This window comes from Chenopodium quinoa, unplaced genomic scaffold, assembly GCF_001683475.1.
Source record: "Chenopodium quinoa cultivar QQ74 unplaced genomic scaffold, ASM168347v1, whole genome shotgun sequence".
NCBI lineage: Eukaryota > Viridiplantae > Streptophyta > Magnoliopsida > Caryophyllales > Amaranthaceae > Chenopodium > Chenopodium quinoa.
In genome coordinates, this window is record NW_018744239.1 from 3,600,419 (window position 1) to 3,626,594 (window position 26,176).

Below are 26,176 nucleotides of genomic sequence, written 5' to 3' on the forward strand. Positions count from 1 at the left end.
TCTTGGTATTTTGAATTATGTGCATGTTGGATTTCTCAACACTTGAAATAAAATTGAAACTCTGCTCTTAGTAAAACCGTACTTAGTAATATCAGAAAGGGTTAAGAGTTGTGGAAAGCAATTACATTCTCATTTATTTGGAGGAAAAAGATATATAAGTAATGCCACTGATCATACATAAATTTCTAAATTAATTACGATCATTTTAGAAAACTTAATGGTTATATGGATACATCATAACCGATTGAGAATATTCATTTTTTGTTGCACACCCAAAACTAGAGAGACTATTTTAACCCAAAAACTTGTTTTAGCCCATTCATTTATTTATATACTACCTCCGTTATAGGTTATGCACAACGATTAGACATTTTCCCTCTCTGCTTTATGTCAAATCGTTGTACATAACCTGTAACGGAGGTAGTATAAAATTGTAAATACACAAAATACTTTATTTTTTTAAGAATAAATACTCAGAATACTATATCAGTGAATGTGATTAATTGGGATAAAAATGGCGGTAAATAATTTGTTTAATTGCGATAGCCTACTTTAACCTGATAAACACCAGTTTAAGGTTGAGCATTCTAGTCATTTAAAAAATATTTTTGGTTTTAGTTTGAGGGAATTTCAATTTGTTTTATAGTTTATCAACACGAACAAGATTTAACACGATTTATTTGACAGCTCTACTTTTGTCAAAGGCCAATTCGTCATTCCTAATAAAGAAATTGAAATATCCCTTTATTGCATGGTGAAGTGTTTGGTATTCCTAGTTGTACTTGAACTTTATCCTATAGAGAGACTATAATTAACCGGAATGTATGTAAAATACTAGCAAGTGATTGCCCAATCATACACCAAGTCTTGTCTTAGTTAGGCTTTAAGAGCTGTTTAACTTCATAAATTAGGTTTGCATGCCCATATTAATAATAACCCAATTAGTACCAGCAAAGGTGCATGCACCTTTATCCTAGTTTACACCGTTTTATCCTGGCTCATAATAAAGTTATAACTTCAAGCACTCAATTTCCACTAACTAGATTATCCTATTATTTAGCCCATCAACATGCATTTTGAGTATTATGTTTGGCACATACCAACAAAGGCAACTACCAACTCATAAGTTAAGATTAAAATAATGCTACTTTAGAACATAATATGGGGGCATAATCTACTTTAAGTTTCTGGAATTAAGAAGTTAAGGAAGTTACTTTGTACTTACTTGATACAGCATATATAAACTGTCCTCAACAATCTGTTGCTCCCCTGCCTCATCTTCTAACCAGTAAAATACATATAAAACTTCTGAAATCCTAAGCAAAAATTTATTGAAGGGAAAAATAAAAAATGAAGTGTAGCAAGTACTTGTCCATACTCTACCTATTTTTCTTCTTAGCAAGTTTTTATGTCACATTTTTAGGTAGCTTGGTTGAGGCTAGGAAGAGCAGTGCTCTAAGTCATAGGAAACATAAACATGGCAAAGGGAAATCTGGACGTTATTGGTCAACTCCTGCTACACCAACACCTCCTTCAGGTTCGACATACCCAACTATGTCAAATAACTTTAATGTCCTTTCTTTCGGTGCAAAAGGCAATGGAGCTACTGATGATACCAAGGTTTATTAATCAACTCTTCTTTGATATTTTTTGTTTCATATTGTGCTATTCGCCTCAGAGGCTCAGATTGATTATGCTTCATATCATGTAGGGGATGTAGAGGCTAAGGTGGTTTTAGATAAGATCTGTTGATATGATCTGTTGATATCTTATGATATACTCATATAGTTTTCTTGGTGTACATATACTCATATAGTAGCTAATTATATATTTTTTTAAATAACAGGCATTGCTAGAAGCATGGGAAGCTGCATGCAAAGTAGAAGGGGCAACAGTGGAAATTCCTTCAGGAAATAAGTTCTTAATTAAGCCAATAACTCTCCAAGGGCCTTGTATGCCACAACTTGTTCTTCAGGTCTGTCTTTCTTTACTATTGAGTAGTGAGTACTATGGTTTTGTTTTTCTTTCTTTGTTTCATAATTCTCTTAAGTAAAACTTGTAGACGATTGTAGAAATAAAAAATATGCTTTATTAAACAATTTATAACCCATATCTTATAATTATATTGCTGAAATTGTTGCAAATACGATGATAACAGATTGATGGAGTGGTATTAGCTCCCCCAAAAGTAAGCTCCTGGCCAAAATCTGGTCTTTTTCAATGGATTAATTTTAAATGGGTGCAAAATTTCACCATCCAAGGCAGTGGAATTGTTGATGGTCAAGGTTCTGAGTGGTGGATGTCCTCCCAGTCCACTACAAATAAGGTTAGTTGAATGTAGCATGCATAGGCACATACATATTAACCTGTTATCCCAAAAAAAAACATGTATGTGATGGTATCCCTTCAATAGAACACTGTACTATTCTTTAATGGTGTCACGATACGTGTTTTTTTTATCACTACAACTGCTGGACTAACAAGTAATACTTTGAGATGGGGCTAGGTTATACTGCAAAATCATATTAAATCATTACAAATGCTTACAATGTACAAAGTATCTGGTATAACGGATTAGGCTGATAAAATGACTAAAATCTATTTGAATGGTTTTTTTTTTTTTTTTTGCAGAAGAGACATCAGCCTGCACGAGTTCCAAGTATGAAGCCATCAGTAAGCTGTCTTTCCTCTATATAACTAATCCTTTTGTTTTATTGTTAAGTTGGAAATTCTACACTATTTGCTCCATCTGTTTAGATTAAGTTGTCACATTATAAGATCATAGCTTCATATAAATATATTTGCATGACTATTAATTTTGGAGTCTAAATGGAGGCTATACTTTTCATTCCAATTAGGTGTGCTTCTTTAGCAATTTTTTTTGCATGCATGCAGGCAGTACGATTCTACTCCAGCAATGGCATAACAGTCCGTGATATTACAATAACGAACAGCCCACTGTGCCATCTGAAATTTGATAACTCTGTTGGTGTCCAGGTCCATAATGTTACCATTTCATCTCCAGAAGATAGTCCTAATACTGATGGCATTCATCTTCAGAACTGTAGGGATGTTGAAATACATCATTCCAGCATTGGCTGTGGTAAGTATAGACCTATATTTGTTTCTTAAAAGAATGTTGCAGTTTCATGTCTCAGTGGTTGTTTATAGTAAAACTTATATCACTGAAATTGGTCCTCTTAAATTTTGTTAAATACTCAGCATGTTTTGTCTTTGTTTATGTCTTCTTGAAGTTACACAAGACTAGTTCTTTATTGATACTTTGATAAACTAAGTGATGCAACAACGTAATCTGCTCAAAGTTAATAAAATTAGGCCTTCATTTGGTTCTATATCACCACCACATTTATGTTGGTATGTCTCAAAAAAATAGATGATTCACTTATTAACAAACCGTAATGATTTATGCAATAAAATATGTCGATAAAGGACTACTGGTGACATGATAGGGATTTAAATGCTCGCATAGAAAATAATTGTAATTATTGTTTTTAATGTATAACTTAATCCTATAATTTGATTCACCTATCAGATGTAATATATGAATCGATTATGGAACGAAGGAGTAATAAATAACTTGAGTGTATGTAAATTTCCCATGTATGTTTGCTGAGATGCATTCTCCTTTTTATAGTTGTACCCTATTGACCTTTGACACAATTCACTTAATTCATCTTGACCATATTAGATCATATAAATGTATAACTAGTCTCTTAAAATAGATATAAATGATAAAAGTTACACTGTATTCTTTATGTTGGTAAACAAAAGTCTTTATGGAAACATTATACCTTAGCATTTTACAAGTTACAACTGCTGGAAAAGATTAAGATTATAAATGATTGCTTTTTTCAGGTTTCCCTAAAATTCATTTGAGACAACCTCGTTCAATATTAAAATGTGTCAGGTCCTTTGCCCTAGTTGTTTTAATGTTTTACTATATGGTACTTTTTGGCTGTCAAGGACTCAAGGACCTAATTTATCTAGTCAAATCTATATTAAAATAAAATAATCAGTATAGAATAATGTATAATAAATTAATGTTGAGTATATCTGTATATATTATACTTGTATATAGATTAAAAAAAAACTTATTAGTACTTGAAAAGTGAAATTGACAGAGGCTCACTTCCTTTTTGTAATGGACCTAACTATGAAGTGAGTAATTTATAAGCTTCCACAGTTCCACTGAATACTCAACTTTCTTGGAAAACGGTTAACGGTTGCATAAAACGGTCACTTTTAACTAACTTTTAAAAAGTAGGCCCTGAAAAAGAAACCACCAACAGCTCCTGCTATTTGTGTACCTCCACTAACTTGGTAACTTCTGAAAAATTCCTGAGACTGAAATCTTTACATTAAACTGCTTTGCAATTTGCTAATTTAAGTATAATTTCCTGTTTTTGTAGGAAATTAATATTATAAAGTACTTGCTATTCATATAGTAATGCTCATGTCATATATAGACCAGCTTTAACTATTTGCTATTAAATATAAGATTAATGTTTACTGATTCTGTGCAGGAGATGACTGTGTATCTATTCAAACTGGTTGCTCTAACGTTCATTTACACCACATTACCTGCGGTCCTGGTCATGGTATAAGGTAACATTCTATGACTTGTAAGATGTATCATATACATTCTCCATCCGAAAATAAGTGTCACAATCTAACATCCTATCACGATAAGATTTGATTCCATATGAAGCTTTTTATTTTTGGATTGTTCTCATGCTCTTGCCATCATTCAACTGTCATTACTACAATAGGAAGTTGAGGATTTTTCTCTGAGCATCTGAATTTATTCTATGCGAGTAAAACTCTAAAATTACAACTTATACAAAAAATAATTTCTTGTTTGCAGTTTGGGAGGTTTAGGAAAAGATAGAAGCATCGCTTGTGTCTCAGATATTGTTGTAGAAGACATCATCATGCGCAACACGTTATTTGGAGTGAGGATCAAGACATGGCCAGTAAGTGATAATTAAGATCTTTTGCAGTTCAAATTAACAAATAAACATGCTTCAATATGATCAATCATTTATATCTTGGTAAATTTATTTCCAGGGTGGTATTGGATCAGTGAAGAACGTATCATTTTCTGGCATACAAGTGAGTGATGTTAAGGTCCCTCTAATAATTGACCAATTCTATTGCGAAAACAATGTTCATTGCAAAAATCAAACTGGGGCAGTAGCAATCTCCGGTATCCAGTATAGTAAAATAGTAGGGACTTACTCTGCTCAACCTATACATTTTGCTTGTAGCAATGATATTCCTTGCTCTGATGTTGATCTAATTGACATTCAACTAACGCCGTCACCAAGAAATCGAGGTCTTCTGCAAGCACTGTGTTTGAACTCTTATGGAAAAACAGCTGCTCCTTTAATTCCTCAGAGTATAGACTATTGCTTAAGGGATGGTCATAGGTTGGCTCATACGGTGCAATCATCACATGAGAAGATTTGCCAATTAGGGTACTGAAGTGTAGTCCTTTTTTCTTCATGTTTAACTTGTTTTCTACATGTAAATTTTCACATTTTTCTCCTTTTTTCAGAGTAATGCTCATCTTAACTAAAATTGACTTGTAAATGTAGAATAAACTTTTGCTGGTGTGTGCCCTGTTTTTTGTTTTTGCGCTGTTGCTAATCTCAAGTTAATAGTAAAAGAGACTAATGTTTCGTGTTGCCTTTTTTATGTTTTACATTATTAACTAGGATTTCATATTGTAGTGGTACTAGTACCAAAATCTTGATATTCTGTATCTTACCCTCTATAGGATCCCTTCTCCTTAAAACTTGATGTGCTCTAGGCCTACGACTGATTTAGGCATACAAAGATTTGATATGACGCAGATGTCTGTAACAAGTACAGAAGTACTTGTCAACATTCATTTGCTTCTTTCTCAGAGGCTAATCTGCACTTTCTATGTGCACGAATTCAACATTTTATTGATCAATTGGCTAGGCACCATTGTGTACATTAAGTGCCTCCTTAGCTATACGCTACAGTCACAGTTTTCTGCAAATCCTTTTTTGTAAGAAAATTTGAAACCAATAATTAATGGCAAAAGATTGAATTATATCTCGTATACATTTAACTCTTATACTCAAAAAATTACAATGGATGGCATATATGTAACATACATTTCAGGAAAGGAAAGTGCTAGGTGTGGCTGCAGTAGAAAATTGTGCTCCTAAGCATATATGTAACATACATTTCAGGAAAGGAAAGTGCTAGGTGTGGCTGCAGTAGAAAATTGTGCTCCTAAGCTCGATCGTATTGCACGTTTAACCAATGAGAGAGCCAACAGGGCGCTACCTGCAGGCTGCAGCTGTCAGGATTTAGGCATGATCAGGTGTATTGCTCTCTTCTGTTGGTGCTGACTTTGCCTTAATGCTCCTTTCATTTTTGCTACCTTCTGCGAATTTCATGCTTCCCTCGTGAAGTCCAAGCTCCTGCTCCTTTGAATCCCATTCCCTTAAGTAGTATTCTTCTTCTGTAAAATTTGCTTTAGGACCGCAGAACAGACCTCCCCACTGTGGAAAGTATATGGAAGTTATGCCAAGGCTACATGCTATGATCATAATACCCATGTATGTTATTCCCTTTTCTGTAGTGAACTGTGATCCTCTGAAGAAGAGCACCTGAGTTATGAGTGCACCAACATTTCCACCAGCTCCAGTCATGCCAGAAACTACGCCCAAAGATCTGGAAAAAAAAAATTGATGAATGACAGAAGTTCAGATTTTAGAATCTAAAGTGGTAATTAAGAGAAGTCAGATTCTTGTACTTAGTATGGAGTAGACGAGTAGTAAATTGTTTTGTAGGAAGTAACATGAGAAATTAAAGAATTACCTTCTGGAAACAAAAGGAACAACCCCAAATGTAAGTCCTTCAGCTGCTTGAACAAACACAGAGAAGATAATCATCACTGCTATCGATGCACCCAAAGTGCTGATCGATCCCAAAGATATACACAGTACACCACTTAGAGTCTGCACAATCCACCAGCTCCACAGTCTTCCCCTCATTCCAAACTTTTTTGCCATTATATCCGACATTCCACCACCTATAGGCCTGGAGAAGAGATTGACCATCCCAAAACTAGCCGCGATGATTCCTGAAATAGTGAGGTTTAGATTAAACCGATCATAGAAATAGTACGCAATGATATTATTCACTGCTAGCTCCACCCCAAAACAGAATCCGTAACCTAAAGCAGTGATCCAGCTCCTATAGTTGGTGATTCCATAATACAGAACCTTGGATGCTTTGTCTTTGTGCATATCACCAGACTTCTGCAGCTGGTTAAAATTTCCGTCTGGCAGGTCTTGGCCGAAAATCATAACTGCAAATGCTGAGGACATCTGGAAGAGAGCAGGGATGAAAAATGCAATCCTCCAGGCAGCAAATGGTGTTGCATTCGTCTTAAGGATAATGCTATAAACAAGAGGCATAATGAATTGTGCAACACCACCTCCTAGGTTGCCCCACCCAGCTGCCTGTCCGTTGGCTTGCCCCACAACTCTTGGTGAGAACATGGAGCTCATCCAGTATTGAGTCGAGACAAAAGTGGCTAAAGCAAAGCCAGTGAAAAATCGCATAAGAAAGAAGCCTGAGGGTGAGTCTGCAACAGCAGATAGGTAAACTGCAGGTGCAGTAAGCAGGGTAAGTGTAGCAGAGGCTAGTCGAGGACCAACCAAATCACAGGCAGCACCCATTGCAACACGGGAAAATACTGCTCCAGACACTGATGCAACTCCTGCATTACCAATGTCATTGGCCGTAAGGTTAAGGTTATCACGAATGATAGGAAGAAGGGGTGGTGCAGCGAAAGTGGATAAAAAGCAGGCAAAAAAACTGCATCCAACATAGATGAAATGCGCGCATATGAGGCTTTGCCAATGAAAACAGTGGGAAAGTTGTAGACTTATTCTCTGAATCCACTGGCAGAGCAAACTTTTTTGGTTCAAACTCGACACTCAATGTGTTTATTGCTGCCATCACTCTCTTTTTTCAACACCAGCTCGATTACTGATGTCAAGCTGTTGTATCAGACTCAGAGATATTTGTAGTAGTATAAAGTGTTCGCGATACTAAGATTATATACTGTCATTCTGCAAAGAATGACAACTACCAAATAATGCTAGGTCTCTCTTAATAGATGAAATGTATAGCTGTTCTAGTGGCTCTTGTTCATTTGAAGGGAGAAGAATATTCAGTATTTCGCCGAGTCTCAGTATTAATCATGAAGCGAATCCAGGATTCTTTCTTATTTTTATTTTATCATTGTACTTCAGGGAATCAGCAGAATAAGTTATATTGGTTACATAGTATGTATATCCTGGTAATCTGGTTAGAATGATGATCTGTATGTGCTATTGTACAAGGTTAATTACGGTTATCGTACAGCCTAATTTGGGGTTGACTTTAATTTGGAGGGTGATAATGTAGGATAATGTGGTGGGGGTTGACTTCGATTTATTGATAATTTGTCGAATAGACATGAAAGATACATAGACGTGTTTGAGTAGAGTCTTGATTGGAATGTCATGTGCTGGTGGTTGAGAACCCGAATACTGTGCTATCTAGCAAATATAAGGTATCTTCCAGGAATCAAATTCATAATCATGGATGGATCAACTCAACAAACCATGTTATTCCGTACTTATCACTACTCACGTTATTAGAAGACTTTCTTACTTCTGTGTTGTGGGAATATGGGTTGAGTTGTGTGACTTGTACATATACATTCTTTTGCACTCAAATAAAACTCATATTTGTCTTTTAAGGAATTTAAATAAAAAGATGGCTATTTTTATGGCGGATAAAAATAATTGTGGAGTTTAATTGAATGTTTGATTGGTTCAAGATGAATCTAAAAAATCTTGTGGGTAAAAATACAATCTATAATCCTTAACATAAAACAAAAATAACATACTCCATTTTGTTTTTTTGTTTTTTTTTTTTAATTTTTTAATTTTTTAATTTTTTTTTTACTAATGAAGTTATTGGCCTTGTTTGACAATTAGAGTTGGCTATTAGCAGTTGAACATGGTTAAATTATCTTTAATATAATTTTTGCAAAGTTTTATCGTATACGGTGAAATAAGAGCGATGAATAGTTACCATACTAGGTTAAGTCTCGTGCCATGCATGGTAATAATTAAACTTTATAACAAAAATTATAAAGAATGATGTTAATTTAACAATAATTTACCAAAAACAATACTCGTATTTGTAACAAAATAATAGTCTTTAATTAAGGATATTGATGGTTAAAGTTGTGTCTCGACAAATGTGTAAATCCAACTATAACATATAAAAAAACGGAGGAGTATAATATAATAAAATAATTTTGTTGGGTTGTTCTTATAAACGTCATGCATAATTTTAAGATTTGTACAAATTATGCTACCAAAATATTTTTTTTTCTATTTTTAATTAAAATAAATTTTAAGTTGGAGGAAAAAAAATTGATAATATTATAATAATCTTGGATAATGATATACAAAGTATTTCAATACCTTAATTTTAATATATGTTACTATATTTGTAACTAAAAGATTCCTAGTATATAAAATATATGTTAAAAAATAATAATAAAAAATAAATTAATTGAGTATGATTGAATTAAATGTGTTGTCAAAATGGAAATAAGTATTATTGTAGGTTAAAAATTGGAAATCATTCAAATTTGGCAAAAAAAAAAAAAAAAATAAAGAAAGAAAAAAATGGCGGGAAATTTTTTAATGACACCGTGACAAGTGTCACTTTAGGTTCGCTTTTAGCATAGGTTAATTGATGATTTGTGGAATAAAGAATGAGGGATAGCTTAGGTGGTTAGAGTTCTCTTCCCGATTTCAAGAGATTTTGAGATCCATTCTCATCATTCTTTCTTGTTGCTCTAAACACCAAAAAAAAAAAACAATACTCCGTATTGTTCACTTCACCTAAATTTCAGTTCAGTTTAACTCATAATTTCCTTCTCTCGCAAAATATTCATTTCACCTCTTTTAGTTCAGTTTAATTCAATTCAGTTCCAATCAATTCAGTTTAATTTAGTTCAATTTAGTTCAGTTTAGTAAATGTAAACCGACCCTAATCCCTTAAAAATCACGTTTTTACGATACAATTGCCATCCGCCCAACTGCTTCAGCAAAAGGCCAAAAGACCAGCATACAGTCACAGGCTCACAGCTCACAGGCGTCGCAGCTCCAGCCACAACGTGCCCATATCACTCTGAACTACCACTCACTCATCTCATCTTGTTATCAGGTGCTTTTTTTCGAATTTGTCTTTCATTTCTATCATTTTATGTATAATTGGGTCTGATTTATACATTATATTTTCTATGCTTTTTCTATGTATATTATTTTACTGGTCAGCTTTTATGTTCACGGAAATTGAGTTTGATGAAAATTACTACACTACTACAAATCCAAGTATTTGAGTTTGCTTTTGATGGAATTGATTAATACATGATTCATAATCTGAATTTTAGTTGTCTTTTGAGCTGTGATTATGGTTTGGATGAATATATCATTACTAGCATTGCAAATAAGAAATAACCCCGATAGTGAGGGATAAGTCAAGTGGTTAGAGCTTCCCTCTCGATTTCACTAGATTATGGGATTGATTCTCACCCCCGCGGCCCCGCCCTTTGTGGCTCTTTAAACACAAAGAAAAAAAAAATAAAAATAAATAACCCTTCATTATACATTAGTGATTATTGGTGCATAGATGACATTAGGCTGAATGTTGATTACCTCTAACAAAGGCCACTATTGTTGAAGCTAATCTCGAAAAATAATTGCATTATAAGTATAATGCTCTTACATGTGCAGACGTTACAAATGCTACACATACGAAAATTACAAGTTGTTTTGTTGGCTGATTCTTGTTTCTAAGCACGCATTGCACATAACTTTCTCCTTGGTTAGAAATTATGGTTGAAGGTGAAATCTGATGTGTTGGATACTTGCATTAGGATATTTCAGACCCTTGTCATGTGAGTGTTAACTGTCCGACATGGGAATTCAACATATGAGCATAAGTACATAACATATACTCGTAGTGTATAATGAGGCTACCGACAGTAGATTAGTCGTACACATGAAGGCAGGCTCTCGTTTGGGTGTGCAGACTGCTGTCTTCTGCACCTTTCACTCTTGCTGCTGTCTGCAAATCTCAAGCTTGCCAGATGGTGTCCTTCCTGCTGCTCCTTTAAATCCCATTCCTCCATATAGTAGTCGTTTTCTGAAGTATTCGGGTTAGGACCACAAAACATGCCTCCCCACTGTGGGAAGTATATGGCACTTATGGGGAGAGTGCATGCTACAATCATGATACCCATATAGGTTATTCCCCTTTCTGTTGTGTATTGAGATCCTTTGAAGAAAATCAATTGAGTTAAAACTGCACCCACATTTCCACCGGCTCCTGTCATACCAGAAATCACGCCCAGAGATCTGAAATTGATATAGATAGACTTTAGGAACACAAGATTTTCCTGTAAGCATGAGGAGAAATCATATCTACATCATAAATTTTAAAGTTCTATGGCTATATATCCTCTGCTTTAGGATACTTCCCTCTACATGCAAAGTTAATTGTCCAGTTCTTTGCTTTAGGATACTCACTTTTTTTTTTCTTGAGCTTGATTTCATGTATCTGTCCCGCTTTCATGTACTTATAGAGGCTAAAAGATCTTGGCTTAATAACTTTGAGTAGTTGCAACATGCTACAGGATGTATACTTATTTGCTTCTTTTTGTTGCTCTCTATACAGTATTCAATGCTCTCTCATATATATTCTTGAATTGCGGCTTATAATTGATAAGCCTTTCAAATACCTCTTTTCTCAAGTTTCATGCTTCACCCAAAATGATTAGGACTAATTTCTTTTTCTACTCCTTGAGTACTCGTACCTTTTACATGAATGAATTTTATATCTGAGGAAGTACCAAAATTTGTATAGTTGAATATAGGATGTTCAATTTTTCATGAGAAGTATATTTATAGCGGACTAGGTGAATTAGTGACTTCCTCCATTCGGTGGGAAGTTATTTTCAACCAAACAAATGCATATTCTACTGTTATGGAAATTCAACTTCCTCTGTTGGCTGTGTATTTACATGCCAACCATACGATCACTAAGATAAATTCTTTTGCAGGAAACATCTGGTATGTTGCAAGAGATGTGTAGAAATTACCTTCTAGAGACAAAAGGTACAACCCCGAATGCAAGTCCACAGGCTGCTTGAACAAACACAGAGAAGACGAACATTACTGCAATCGATCCACTTAAAGAGTTCATCAGTCCCAGAAGAATGCATAATACGCCACCTACAGTTTGGATAATCCACCAGCCCCAGAGTCTTCCCCTCATTCCGAACTTCTTTGCTAGCAAATCTGACACCAATCCACCTCCTGGCCTGGCAAAAATGTTTGCCAACCCGAAACTGGCTGCTATAATCCCAGCTGTATGCAGTTTGAGATTGAATCTATCAAAGAAGTACTGAGCAATGATATTATCCACGGTTAGCTCCACCCCAAAACAGTACCCATAGCACAGGGCAGTAATCCAGCCCCTATAATTGGCAAGTCCATGATACATAACCTTTGAAAGGTTGTCTTTGTGCTTTTTACCTGAATTGTGGAGTTGCTGGAAATTTCCATCAGGCATATCTTGCCCGAAAAGCAACACTGCAAATGCCAAAAGAGTCTGTAAAACAGCAGGAATGAAGAATGCTATCCTCCAGGCAGTAAAGTTTGTGGCTCCCATCCCAAGGATGAGTGTATACAGAAGAGGCATGATCATCTGGGTTGCTCCACCTCCAAGGTTGCCCCACCCGGCTGCAATACTGTTGGCTCGGCCAACTACTGGTGGAGAAAACATGGAACTCATCCAAAATTGGGTTGACACAAAAGTGGCCAAAGAAAATCCTGTAAAAAAACGGATGAGCAAGAAGGCTGTGGGTGAGTTTGCTGTGGCAGATAGGTAAACTGCAGGTGCAGTAAGGAGGGTGAGAGCTGCAGAGGCTATTCTAGGCCCAACTAAATCGCAGGCAGTGCCCATGACCAAACGGGCAAACACAGCCCCTGACACTGATGCAATCCCTGCATTACCAATATCAGTAGCCGTAAGATTGAGACTGTCACAAATGATAGGAAGGAGGGGCGGAGCAGCAAATGTCGATAGAAAGCAGGCAAAGAACTGGAGCCAAGATAGATGAAACGCCCGCATATGAGGCTTTGCAACTGACATTACTGAAAAGGTTGTAGCCTTGTGCTCTGCATCAACTGGAAGGGAAAACTTGTTTGTTTCAAATTCTTTCACACTATCAGTTGATGCCATCATAATGTTTGGTACCTGACTGATGTTATTGTAAATGATGTATGATACTCCGTAATACTTTATGCTTGTATACTTATTGGATTGATAGATAACAACAAATTCCCCTATTGATCAAACCGTCGAGTTACAGGAGAGTATTCGGCTTGCAAAGTGTAAAAAGGCATCAAGGAAAGCATATTCTTATTTGAAGTGAATCTTGAGTCTTATACGGTGAATCATTGATTGAACTAGGAATCATAAGTTTGAAGTCAGGAGTATCTGCTGGAGAATTTACATGGCTTTTTTTGTCTGACTGTTGAGTTGGTCTGAACTTTGAAGCAGGAAATTGGAAGAGTAGTAGGTGGATGCTTGACTTGGGATCTTTAAGAATATACAACGTAGATATGTTTTACAATCAAACTTGGGCAATTTTCTTTGCACAACCGACTTTATCAAAGATAAAGATAAAGTACTCTCTTATTACAGCTTTCAATTCAATGATCGTCAAAATGTTGAGTAGAGCTTAGAGATCTAGAAATTTACACATTTACACTTTTAAGGCAGCAAAACTTTAAATTTCATACCACTCTCCTCCTAAGTAGTGTAGCGTTCGAAGTAGCGGGTAGTGTTTTAACCAGTCTAAACACTACAAGTAAAAATTTAAGAGTGTTTGGCAAGGTAGCGATTCAAATAACGGTTAGCGATAAAGGTAGCTTTTAGGTAACTTTTCTCAAACGTTAAAAATAGTAGCGTTTACAAGTAGCGGATATCGTTTGACAAATTTTAATTACTTTTAAAACAATATTTATATGAATTTTGATATATTTAAATTCAAATACTCGTACTATCAATTGTAACTTTGACAGCTAACCTCTACCCACTACTAATTGACCGTTACTCGCTACCTTAACAGCTACCCGCTACTCGACTGCTAAAAGTTACTCGCTACCACTACTTTTGTCAAACAAGACCTAATACATCTCAAAAAATCATTTGATATTTTGATTATTGCTTCTACAAATATGAAAAATGTCTATATATTTTTTTTATATACTCCGTAATTTTTAATTACGGAATATTTATTTTATTGCTAAAAAATGTAATACATTAAAATTATACTCCATACTTCTTTAAAAAAGTGATGGGATGCTGAAAACAATGTACAAGGCAACAAGCTTGTGAGTCTAGGAGCATTCATTATTTTTGCATTCCTGAGGACAGGCAATTTCTTTTCGGTCTTCCCATCATCCCATGCATGATAAATCGATAACTATAAGTCTATAACTTTCTTGGGATTCAGCAGCTTGTGTTTACTACTGGGTTTACTACTACTAATAATAATAACGATCTTGCTAACGAGCGTACGAGGCGTTAGATAAGGATAAATTATATTAATTGAAATGGTATTAAGTTAGAAATTCATGACAAAATTACGCGTCGTTCGGTGTAATTAATGTTAATTTTACTCTAATATTTGCACTTTAATTCTCTTATCTAACGCCCCGGGGACGCTCATTAGCTTTTGCCTAATAATAATATTGAGATGTGTTAGAGTCTTTTTAATGAAATGGTGGAGTTAAATATTATGAGTAACCTTAGTGAGATTAGTGCCCCTAAACTCATGAAGAAATTGACAGATACATATTTCACAAAGGTTATTATTTCCGCTTATTTGTTATTGCCTCAGAAATATGCTTTGTGGAAATCGCAGCAGGGAGATCACACTTCTGCTTGGCTTAGGGCGGTCCCTATTTCGGGGTTGGATTAGATGATGAATGCTAAGACATACCGATGTGTGTTGAGTAGGGCTGCAAACGATCCAAGCTGAGCCGAGTTTTAGTCTGTTCGAGCTAAGCTTGATAAGAACTATTCGTGTTCGAACTATCTCGAGCTTGAACGAGCTTTTAAAAATCTTATTCGAGCTGGGCTCGTCAAGAATTTGGCTTGTTCGAGCTTTGTTCACAAACGTACTCGTTTGCATTTCGAGTTTAAGTTCGACCTTGAACGGGTCTAAAACGGGTTTGATGTAATAAACGAGCCTTAATTTATCATTTAAAAAATGGTTTCTCTCAAGTTTTAAGTTTTTAACACATTCATTTAATTTTATATAAGATGTTTATATTCATTCTATAGAAAAATTAAAGGTAATGACAGAGTTTTCATGCTTTTACATGATGAAATAATTAGTACTTTTTTCAAATATGTATGAATAAAAGATATATAAATTTTTCAAATTTTAATTGGGCGTGAAAAAACTTACAAATTGACTTTAAAGAGTTGTTCATGAACATTATCGAGTCGAACATGATGTTGTTCGAGCTTTGTTCATTTATTTGACGAGCTTAAGATTTTTGTTCAAGCTTGTTTGTTAGCTTCACTAACGAGTTTTGACAAAGCTTTGATCGAGCTTGTTCGCGAGTAGTTCAAAAACGTATCTGCTCATTTACACTCCTAGTGTTGAGCTACCGGCTGGATGTTTTATTGTTCTCCGTCTCGACGCCGTGTTCAGCTTGTTCAAAGGCTTTTTTGGAGATATTTTTGGTGATCATTCGATGTCGTGTGCTGATATTGTAGGTATTAAATATCGGCATAATATTGTTTGCGATACCCTCGTTGATATTTTCTATAGATCTGGAATTTTAGCTAAAAGGTGGATATTGGAGTGTCTGGAGGGAACGATAGGGCCCTCAGACCTGCAGATGTGTTACTTTATTCGTGGTGGGGTTGAGGATGGGATGTATATGTTGATTTGACAAGATTTTCTCCTTTGACACAGATTGAACTATCTGACTTTGTTCCTGGACGGGTTGTGGTTGATGCATCTCATCAAATTAAAAGCGGATCAAATACGAATTCAGTTGTCGGACAATTGGATATGGTTTCCTCCCTTTCTCGTTTTCTTCAATTGGAGAATTAGATAAAGAGGTTGTTGCATTGCTAAAGAGGCTTCAGAAGTTTTCGGCGACTCAAGACATTGGGGCACGTGCTGCTGCTCATATATTCACTAGGATAAACTTTGCTGTATATAGATTTTGGAGGAGTAGGGGCCCAGATTGTATCTCGGCTTCCCACTAATTTTCTATAGGTTTTATGACTTTGTCTGTTTTTGAGATATAATAATAATAATAATAATAATAATAATAATAATAATAATAATAATAATAATAATAATAATAATAATAATAATAATCCTTCTTTGCCCTTTTGTTTTTCACTTTTGAAGGAAAATCACGGGAACTAAGGTGGAAAATGTGAAGTAATGAAAGTATACGGGAAAGTGAAATTCCAACCAATAATAAAGTAATAAAAGTGCACGGGAAAGAGACATTTCCAATTAAAAAAGTAAATAAAGTACATGGGAAACAAAAATTGAGAGATTCAAGTGTAAAACATTAAATTAGTCCAAAGTTGGCACAATTTTTATGGCAAATGTTAGGGTAAATTAGGAAAAGGACTTAATAAGGACAAAAAAAAAATGAGGCTATAAAAGTCTTTGTATTTATGGTATTCCTTCTATCTCTATTTTTTTTTGGCCCCATTTGACTCTGTACGGTCGCCAAGACACATATTAAAACGTCTACATCTTTATTTCCATATACGAAAAAATTATACAAATGTGATATTAATAAACTATACAATGAGACGAATCTCACAAGACCACGTACTCATGACTAAATTATCTTTTACTTCGTATAAATTAACATGGTCAAAATTTTCAAAGTTTGACACTAAAAATGGCAATGGGGCACAAATAAAGGGAAGGAAGAATTATGAAAATATGAAATGTGACAAACATTTAGGGGCACCCGAAAATGGAAAAAGTGACAAACAAAAGGGGACGAAGGGAGTAATGATGATGATGAAAACAATACGAGTACAAAGTATATTCTACTGTATGATATATCTTGTTGTAATGCACCTTCGGTTCTTATTACTCGCAACAAAAAAAATATTTTATATTTCACAAATAATACCCCTTTGTTGCGAGTAATAAGAACCAGAGGTAGTGTATCACATGTCTATATTTTTTGTATATATTATGTGAATTTTTAGTCAAAGTTTCAAAGTTTTTACTATATAAAAGTCCAAATGGGACTATCAAATTAAAATAGATGGAGTATTTCGTAATAATAACGAGACTACAAGTAGTTTACATTAGGAATCTCTACCTTTTTTACTGACACATTTGTCAAGACATAACAACTTTGATTATTATCATCACTCATGGTATAAAAATTTATACCATCCCTCTCTCTCTACCACTTTCTCACTCCTGCACGTCATCTATACCACAATATAATATACTTTTTCCAAAAATCATCCCACCCATAGTATAAAAAAAGTTTACCACCACACTTTCTCTCTCCTATTTTTATTAATAATACACTTAATAATTTAATTATAATTATATTTCATTTTATTATTGGAAATAACTAATTAATGTTTGTAAAGTTAATTAAATAAAATAAGCAATTTACGTAGTAAAAGCGAATTCGTAAAAATATATAAAACTATATCAATATGGGTGTCTATGTGTAGATCTTGAAAAATTATGAACAATGGTAATTTTTTCATAATTTTTAACTTTATAATTTTTTCTTAAAATGTAATTGAAAAAAAAAGATACATGATAACCAGGCCACATAGCGTGACCTGGTTGGTTCATGTTTCACGGGGATCGAAGTAAATGTTTACCATGAGATGGTATATACCATCAAATGTTATACTTTTATACCACCAATGTAGTGAAAAATTGCAAGTTTTTGATGAGTTTTTATGCCACGAGTGTTGATGCTCTTAATGTATATAATTGTTTATTAGCAAAAATTGTAACAAAATTAAATTATGAACATAGATATTGTGATTAATATGATTATATATAATATAATACACACATTTATTTATTTTATGATGGTAAAGAAAATTGAGTCAAATAGTGCAAAAGTCAAAGTGATTAAAGGTAGAGTAAATGCAATTAAAAAAAAACAAAGAGAGTATAACAAAACTATTCATTCAATGATGTTATTGAATGAGCTGCGCTCAGTTTATTCTCTAGATAAACAAAAAATTTGTTTATCTGGGAAAATAATCGTCTTTTCAAGTACCGGTAGAGGGGTATATGCGTCTTTTCACATACTAGTTGAGGGGTACATGTGTAATATTCTCACCAAACAGTAAATGCAAGTTGCAAACAACAACTGAACAGCTCATCAAAAATATTGAATAAATGGCCACGCTTTTTTAATATTTTTACAAAGGGATTTGTTAAACATCGCCCACAAATCTCTACATAAAGCCCACAATTATTTTTACTTTGACTCTTTTGCCCTTTTTCTAATTTTTACCGAAACCGTAATTCACTCTCACGAAGAATGTGGAGCTGGAGTGGATTGCCGAGGGACACCGGAGAGCCGTCATCGTCGCCGGAAAGCGAGATAATCCGGGGAAAAAATTACGAAAAGTAGGGGTGGCATCTGGTCAGGACGCCGCCACCATGGCGGTGGCGTCTAGCCGGGACGCCGCAACCGTGGCAGTGGCGCCTGGCAAGGACGCCGCCACCACGGTTGTGGCGTCCTGGCCAGACGCCGCCACCATGGCTGTGGCATCCTGGCCAGGCGCCGCCACCATGGCTGTGGCGTCCTGGCCAGACGCCACCCCTACTTTTTGAATTTTTTTTTTTTTTTTTTTTTTGTAATTTGTTTTTTTTTTTTGTAATTTTATTTAAACTTTTTGTAATTTTATTTAAAGTTTTTGTTTTTTTGTTTTTTTTTGTGGTTTTTTTACTTTGTTAAATTTGAAATTAAATATGTGTTAATAAGTTCAAAAAAAAAATTGTTTTGATTTGAAATTATGTTTTAAATATGTGTTAATAAAATTATGTTTAATTTTGTATGTGTAAATTATATATAGAAATGAAATTTACAAATAAAAATTTTAATGTAAAAAATTTAAACACTATTTATTAACACAGAAAATTACCACATACAAAAAAATTAACACATATGAAAAATTAACACATAAAACAAAAAAAATTAAACATTAACACAAAAAATTCTGATTTTCAAAAAAAAAATATATATATATTAGAAAAAAAAAACATTAACACATAAAACAAAAATATTAAACATTAATAAAAGAATTCTGATTTTCCAAAAAAAAAAAAAAAAAAAAAAAGTGGTGGGGCGCCTGGCCAGGACGCCCAGCCCCTGGTGGTGGAATCTGCTCCGGCCGCCGGAACCAGGGGGCTGGCGTCTGACCTGGACGCCCAGCCACGGCGGTGGCGCCTCTGGAAAACGCCACAACCGTGGCTAGGCGTCCAGGTCAGACGCCAGCCCCCTGGTTCCGGCGGCCGGAGCAGACGCCACCACCAGAGGCTGGGCGTCCTGGCCAGGCGCCCCACCACTTCTGGTTTTTTTTTTTAAAAAAATTTTTTTAAAAAAAAACCCTGCCACCGTGAGCCGTCCTTCCCTCCGCCGCTGTGGCCGCCAAGTCCTTACCTTGCCGCCTCGACATTGCCGTATTTTCGGGTTATTAGAGTGTGGGTATGGGTTAGATTTTTTTATTTTAGGTTTAGGGCAATAAGGTAAATTCAATATAGATTTGTGGGCTTTATGTGGAGATTTGCGGGCGATGTTTAGCTATCCACTTTTACAAAAGTGCCACTATATTAAATAAAAAATTTGTTTATCTAGCAGATAAACTTGTATTTGATGTTATTGAATTATGCAAAAATTTCTCTAAAATACTTGAGGTTTTGTGTTTACCCTACGTAGCCTCACTCACGTGTCCATATTTACGGACTTTGATAAGTGTCTTATAAATTGGAAGTAAAATTTCTACCGATGATTGAGATGGACATGTCATTTAAATGTTACTTGTATTAGAATTCACCGCAATCGAATAGGAAAACACCCCCAAAAAATTAGAGGTTAATATACACTTAATGAAATTGGCAAGCCTGGAATGTGATTCAGCAACCAAAAACAACAATGTAAAAAAAAAAAAAGTGAACTATTTTTTCTTGTATTTCAAATTTTCAACCATTTTTATGCATAGTATAGATTTTATTATTTTCCATCATAAACAATGTAGCTGGAATAGCTCAGTTGGTTAGAGCGTGTGGCTGTTAACCACAAGGTCGGAGGTTCAACCCCTCCTTCTAGCGTTTTTGTGGACCAATTAATTTGAATGATATATGGAATGAAACACAATAGTGGGATAGAGGGTTCAGACCTGCTTTTGATACCTCTAATTTTATTGGCTCTTTATGTTGATAAACAAATAAAGAACATTAGTGGTGAATTTGGTGATATTGTCTATTACTCTATACTAAATTGGAGTCTTTTTTAATGGGAATTTGCCCTCAAAACTCTACTCTATGTTTTTTTATATAGAAACACTAGATAATACCCAATCCATGCTCGATATTTAAAATTAATACAAAAAAGAAATTAAAGTTTATTAATTTAAAGTGTATAGAAAATGTGCATAACAATTGTTTAGAGTAAAAATACTCTAGACACATGGATTAATGAGCTGGTGACACGTCATGTCCCCTAGGCCGACGCTCAAAAGAGCCAATTAGGATATGACACGTAGAACCAGTCTGCATCACGAAAAAAACAGCTTTCAAGCCCAATTCTTGAGGAGCCATGAAAATAAAACGGCATAACCCCTTTACCTAGGTTAAACGACCTAGAGGGCACATACTTTAGTGACAGAACCCTTTATACCTAGGTTAAATGACCTAGGAGCCAATTAGGGGGCACATCTCAATTTTGTGACATAGTTTAGTTTCTCCATACCTTGAAAGCTAGATTGAATAGCCATCTCTCTGTGGATTCGACCCTACTTATCCTACTACATTGTTAGTTGGTTTTGTTAGGAATTTATTTTTGACAGATGTACGACAACCTATCAGTTTATGACAAAATAGTTTAGGAACCTATCCTAGTCAGTAATAGTTTAGGGATCGCTAGGGTTTTGAGGTGAGGGGAGGAGCGATTTAGGGTTTTGGGGAGTGGGGGAGGGGTTTCCTTGGTGGTTGTGTTGGGGGAATGGCCCTCTTCTTTCAAATCGGGCGGTGGTGTTTCGAGGGAAGAGAGGGGGGGTTACGGGGATTAGGGTGGTGATTCAATGGGGAAAGGGGAGGGAGGCTGACCGGCTGGGTTTTTCGATGCGGGAGGGGATTGGGGTGGCTAGGGTTCCGGTGGGCGGTGGGACTGGGGTGGTCAGGGAAGGGATGGGATGGGACTGGGTTTTCTGATTTTTTATTTTATTTTTCGGCTAATTAGCTCTCGACAAGTGACATTTGTCAAAATTTAATCTTTTCAACAGGTAACCGGTAATTTGGATTGAATAAAGTAAACAACCCCAAATTAAAGTAAGGATTATTCCAAAATAATCCAAAGTTGAGATTGTTAAAATAAAATTGAGCAAAATTAGGATTATAAGTATCACTTTTTTCCTTTTTTTTTTCTTTTTTTTTTTTTGAAGAAAAGTGTTGTTTTTTTAATTACTTTAAGTTTTTGTTTGTGTAAAAAAAATTTCTACTTGGACTTGTTTGACATCGTTTTTGTTTTCAGTTTTCTATTATTTTAAAAACAAAAAACCAAAAATAAGAAACCAGAAAAAGGTGTTTTCATTTTTTTTTTGTTTTAGTTTTCAAAATTATCATGATTTTAATAAGTTTTACTAATTTTTAATTTATTATATGACAAATATCACGTGATTTTGAAAAAAGAAAACCGTAGCTATACCAAACGAACCCTTAGTTTTTTTAATTGATGCTAATGAAAAAATCAATTTTGTTGAAAAGAGAAAAAAAAAATGACAAATAATAAAATAAGATTCCTAAACTATTTGATCAGAATTGAAACACCAAACTGGGTGATTGAGAGGTTAAAAGTGCACATACACTCATAAAGTAGTTTAGGGAACAAAAGTGCAAAAATACAATAATTTAGAGACTATATTACTCGGTAATATATTTGTGCTTTACTCCGCAAAATTGTTTAAAAACAGCCAAATTATACTCTATCGTTTTGGCAAACATTATTTTATTTATTTATCCTAAAAGGGAATGTTGAGGCAATGCGTGGTTCCTGCAGGCGGATGCGATGCATGTTTCGTATGGTGCATCCCTTCCAAAAAAAAAAGACGAAAAGATCATTGAATAGAAATGTAAAGGACATTTAGTTAAAGTTAAAAGAACATGTTATAGAATTGTAAAGGACATTGTATAGAAATGTATAGAACATTCAGTTAAAACGAAAAGAACATGTTATAGAATGTTAAATAATGTTCTTTATCTTCATGTTCTTTGATTGTTAGTATAATGTACTTTTACTTGTGACATAATGTTAATTGTTTATTTTGAAATATTCTTTGAATTTTGTCTTTAGATTATGGTGGTTGAATAAAAATAATGTTCATTACACTAAATTATCATTATAGGTGATCAAAAATTCGGGTCGGGCCAGGCCTTAACATGATATCTCTTGCCCAAACCCGGAAAATATAGCGGGTTTTTTGGGCTTTTTTCGGGTCGGGTTTGGATTTTTAACTAAAAATGCATTTTTAGGCTTGTCTAAAACCGCCTTTGGGTCAGATCGGGCCGGGCTAAAGTTAACCACCTCTAATTATCATGTTCTTTATTGATATTACGGATGTTCTTTAGATATATATATAAAGAACATAAAGTTTGATGTTTTTTTTTTTTACAAAATAGTTATATGTTCTTTACAAAACAACTATATGTTCATTACAATACAACTATATGTGATGTTCTTTATAAAATAACTAGATGTTCTTTACAATATAATTGTATGTTCTTTACTGAACAATTAAATGTTCATTCCGTCTTTTTAAAAAGAAAACGGATGTACGGAGCATTGTGTATCCGCCTTCTTAGAAAAAATTTTAATGTTGAGGTCCCTATTACAGATTGTCAGATTTTCAGTCTTTTTGATGTTTATGGAGCCTATCGTTAATTTCAAGATGAAACTCACATTTTTCATTAAAAAAAAAAAAAAAAAAAAAAAAAAAAAAAAAAACTAATTAACCAACATTAATTATTATTATCTTTATGGCCGCAAAGAGATTGAAGGCTCAGCTACAACATTCAGGTAGCCTGCATAAACCATACTTGTTTCAAAATAGATGTCCTAATTTAACTTTTGAACTGTTTATTTATTTATCATTTTAACTTTTATTAGTTCTTTATACGAGTATAATTGTATGTATAATTTCATAATTTTTAATATCAACTTCTTATAATATAAATTTTTGTACGATTAAATATATTATTAGTCAAAATTCTGCATCAACAAATATACCAATCAAATACTCCGTGGGACATTTATTTTGAAAAGTCAAGACCAAATAATTGTTGCAAATATCAATACCAAGGCCAAATTAGGATAAGACGGTAAAGGCTACACATACAATTGTTGTATGTGGTCACTACATACAACCACAATTTGTCATGTTTTTATTGGCTAAAATTATGGGTCCAAGTTCTATTTGAATTCAGTTTATATTTGACTCCTACTTTTCTTCCCTTTTTTATGGTATGTCAAATTTCTAATGATATTATATGTAGGGACCACATACAATGATTGTATGTGTATCAACTCTGGAATAAGACTATAACATACGAGTACATTATTATAGTTCAATTTATGGTAATATTTGGTTGATGTGGGGTCCGAAATAAATTTCATAGGCATTCACAATTCATTGGAATTTAATTTCTACATTAAATTTCCTAGAAATTACCCAAATCATAGGAATTTTGAATTATCAACACATATTTTTTCAATTTTTCCATTTTTTTTGGTTTATCAAACAATACTACTCAGTATGTCATAATTTAAAGAAGGATGGCCTTACCTTTATTTTATTTCAACGTAGAGACGATAAAGTACATAACTCATGAGTTACGGTTAGCTAGAACAAGCTAGCTAGCTACTCGATCGACCGACCCCAACATACACAAATTAATTCGTAGTGATTGTTACGAGTAACTAGATACTACTAGTAGTAAACTTGGGGTTCAAAATAGTAGTACTAGTACTAGTACTAGTAAACTTCTTGAACACAAACCCAAAGAAGGGAAGAGGATCATCAATGGGCACCAATTTTAACCATGACCAGTCTCTACCCGGCGGCCCGGGTAGCGTAGCGTCGAACTGCTGACAGTTTTCACTCCTCTGAGAACTACTATCAGTAACAGTATATGTGGCAAAACAGTAAACTATCTTGTATGGTGAAGGTCCAAAAGCTTGCTCGATCTTGAACCAATCGGCCTTATTCGAGGCGTTTCCGATAACTCCGTTAAGTAGAATACTTTACCATTGGTTTCTAGCTGCCACACCCCTTGGTTTCTGCAGACGTAGCTTGGTCCGAAGGCAATGTTGACGTCTTCGCCAAGAGTTAGCTGCGTTTGTGATGGGTCTGCAGGATGGAAACTTACGGGGCTACCTTGTTTAGTCCAGCTAAAATACTGCCCTACGTACCAAGGGCAAATGCCATCGTAAAGATCGGGTTCAGCTGTTAAGCCACCGCGGCCTGCTGCTCCCCTGCCTGAAGTTAGGACGTAGTATTGTGAGCCTGCTTCGAGGGGGTTCCCGTCCGTGTCTAGGACGGGAGAGGCCGCGGTGGCCGTGGGAGGAGAGAGAATGAGGAGGGTAACAAGGATGGTTGATGATGACAGGATAAGGCGATGTCCCATTTTTAGATTTCTCTAGAAGGATAAGGAAGTGTTTTATTATTTGTATTATGCATGTAATATGGAATGGTAACCTACCCTCACTCCCACTTTTTCTTTATAGTTTTAAGAATGTACGAGTACTACTTCCGTTGTACGGAGTATTTACTACATTCATTATTTGTTGCACAAATAAGGTAATTAATTAGTTGTGCAATACTTGTCAAGTAGTTGTCCTCCACATATATATTTGGGCCCTGTTTGGGAGAAAGCTGAAAGCTAAAAGCTGAAGTTGATTGAGTTAGCTGATTTTGACTAGCTGATATTATTAACTGATTTGACTAACTTATTGTATTAACTGATTATATAAAAGTGTTTGGTAAATAGCTGATAGCTTAAAGGTGATTGAGTATGTGAAATGACCAATAAGCTAATTGTGGGGTAGGTAGTTTAGATAGGATTTTAAATTAAATGAGGTTATAAGTGTCATTTCACAATAATTAATGAATAAACTAATTGAAAAAGCTCCTAAAATGAGCTTTTTCAAAAATAGCTTATTTAGTGGAATAAACTCTTTCAATAAGCTTACTACCAAACACTTGTATTAGCTTGTTTGACTAGTCAATCAGCTAAAGTTAGTCAAATAAGCTAATATACCCCCAATAAGCTAGCTACCGAACAGGGCCTTGATCTCTGTCCAATTTGTCCACACAGAAGTATTCAATTATTGCTCAATAATTTCCGAAGAAGGCCAAGTTTTATCGGGCATAAACTTTTAACATGTCCATCTAACTCGGATTAACATTCTTATTTTGAAAATGAAGGGGGCGGAGGGTTAGAGAATCCCTATCTTAAATTATCTCTTTCTTAATAGAGTTTGATTTTACAACCTCATAATTGAAAAATGCAAATTTTCTTATTAGAATTAGTCCCAAAGTTCAGTTTGGGACTCACATAGTCACATGCATACAAATATACTTCGTATCATCGTATGTCGTGCATGGTTACATCCATTAAATGATTGATCTGCATGTGCTACCGCTACCACCATATATTGGTACCACATCTCACAAGAAACAAATTCACAAATCACAATGGGCATAA

At 34.7% G+C, this 26,176-nt stretch overlaps 3 protein-coding genes, 1 non-coding gene and 1 pseudogene across 4 annotated transcripts; 2 read left to right on the forward strand and 3 right to left on the reverse strand.

The window, feature by feature from the left end:
- The first annotated feature begins 1,236 nt into the window (after window positions 1-1,236).
- LOC110694203 (polygalacturonase At1g48100-like) lies at window positions 1,237-5,711 on the forward strand. Its single transcript, XM_021871383.1, has 8 exons — window positions 1,237-1,620; window positions 1,847-1,975; window positions 2,159-2,326; window positions 2,632-2,673; window positions 2,896-3,103; window positions 4,545-4,626; window positions 4,886-4,994; window positions 5,089-5,711. Exons 1-8 carry the CDS (start codon window positions 1,351-1,353, stop codon window positions 5,503-5,505), a joined length of 1,425 nt encoding a protein of 474 aa, XP_021727075.1. The 5' UTR covers window positions 1,237-1,350; the 3' UTR covers window positions 5,506-5,711.
- Window positions 5,712-6,248: 537 nt separating this feature from the next.
- Window positions 6,249-8,028, reverse strand: LOC110694546 (annotated as a pseudogene).
- A 2,281-nt stretch (window positions 8,029-10,309) lies between these two features.
- LOC110694204 (high affinity nitrate transporter 2.5-like) lies at window positions 10,310-13,753 on the reverse strand. The gene is made up of 2 exons (XM_021871384.1): window positions 12,239-13,753; window positions 10,310-11,495 (listed from the first exon to the last, which is right to left on the reverse strand). Exons 1-2 carry the CDS (start codon window positions 13,384-13,386, stop codon window positions 11,114-11,116), a joined length of 1,530 nt encoding a protein of 509 aa, XP_021727076.1. The 5' UTR covers window positions 13,387-13,753; the 3' UTR covers window positions 10,310-11,113.
- A 6,700-nt stretch (window positions 13,754-20,453) lies between these two features.
- Window positions 20,454-20,527, forward strand: TRNAN-GUU. Its single transcript has one exon. It is a non-coding gene; the product is annotated as a tRNA-Asn (tRNA).
- A 3,862-nt stretch (window positions 20,528-24,389) lies between these two features.
- Window positions 24,390-25,096, reverse strand: LOC110694272 (21 kDa seed protein-like). Its single transcript, XM_021871452.1, has 2 exons — window positions 24,713-25,096; window positions 24,390-24,575 (listed from the first exon to the last, which is right to left on the reverse strand). The coding sequence occupies exons 1-2, from the start codon at window positions 25,094-25,096 to the stop codon at window positions 24,390-24,392; spliced, it is 570 nt and encodes a 189-aa protein (XP_021727144.1).
- Window positions 25,097-26,176: the final 1,080 nt, after the last annotated feature.

Bases quoted from the DNA above. Each gene is read 5' to 3' on its own strand.
- LOC110694272 (XM_021871452.1), bottom strand. From the start codon at position 25,096: ATGGGACATCGCCTTATCCTGTCATCATCAACCATCCTTGTTACCCTC. The intron at 24,576-24,712 runs GTATTCTACTTA...AGTAGTTCTCAG, and splicing joins AGCTAGAAACCAATGGTAAA to AGGAGTGAAAACTGTCAGCA.
- LOC110694203 (XM_021871383.1), top strand. From the start codon at position 1,351: ATGAAGTGTAGCAAGTACTTGTCCATACTCTACCTATTTTTCTTCTTA. The intron at 1,621-1,846 runs GTTTATTAATCA...TTTAAATAACAG, and splicing joins GAGCTACTGATGATACCAAG to GCATTGCTAGAAGCATGGGA. The intron at 4,995-5,088 runs GTAAGTGATAAT...ATTTATTTCCAG, and splicing joins TGAGGATCAAGACATGGCCA to GGTGGTATTGGATCAGTGAA.
- LOC110694204 (XM_021871384.1), bottom strand. From the start codon at position 13,386: ATGATGGCATCAACTGATAGTGTGAAAGAATTTGAAACAAACAAGTTT. The intron at 11,496-12,238 runs GTAATTTCTACA...TATCAATTTCAG, and splicing joins GTACCTTTTGTCTCTAGAAG to ATCTCTGGGCGTGATTTCTG.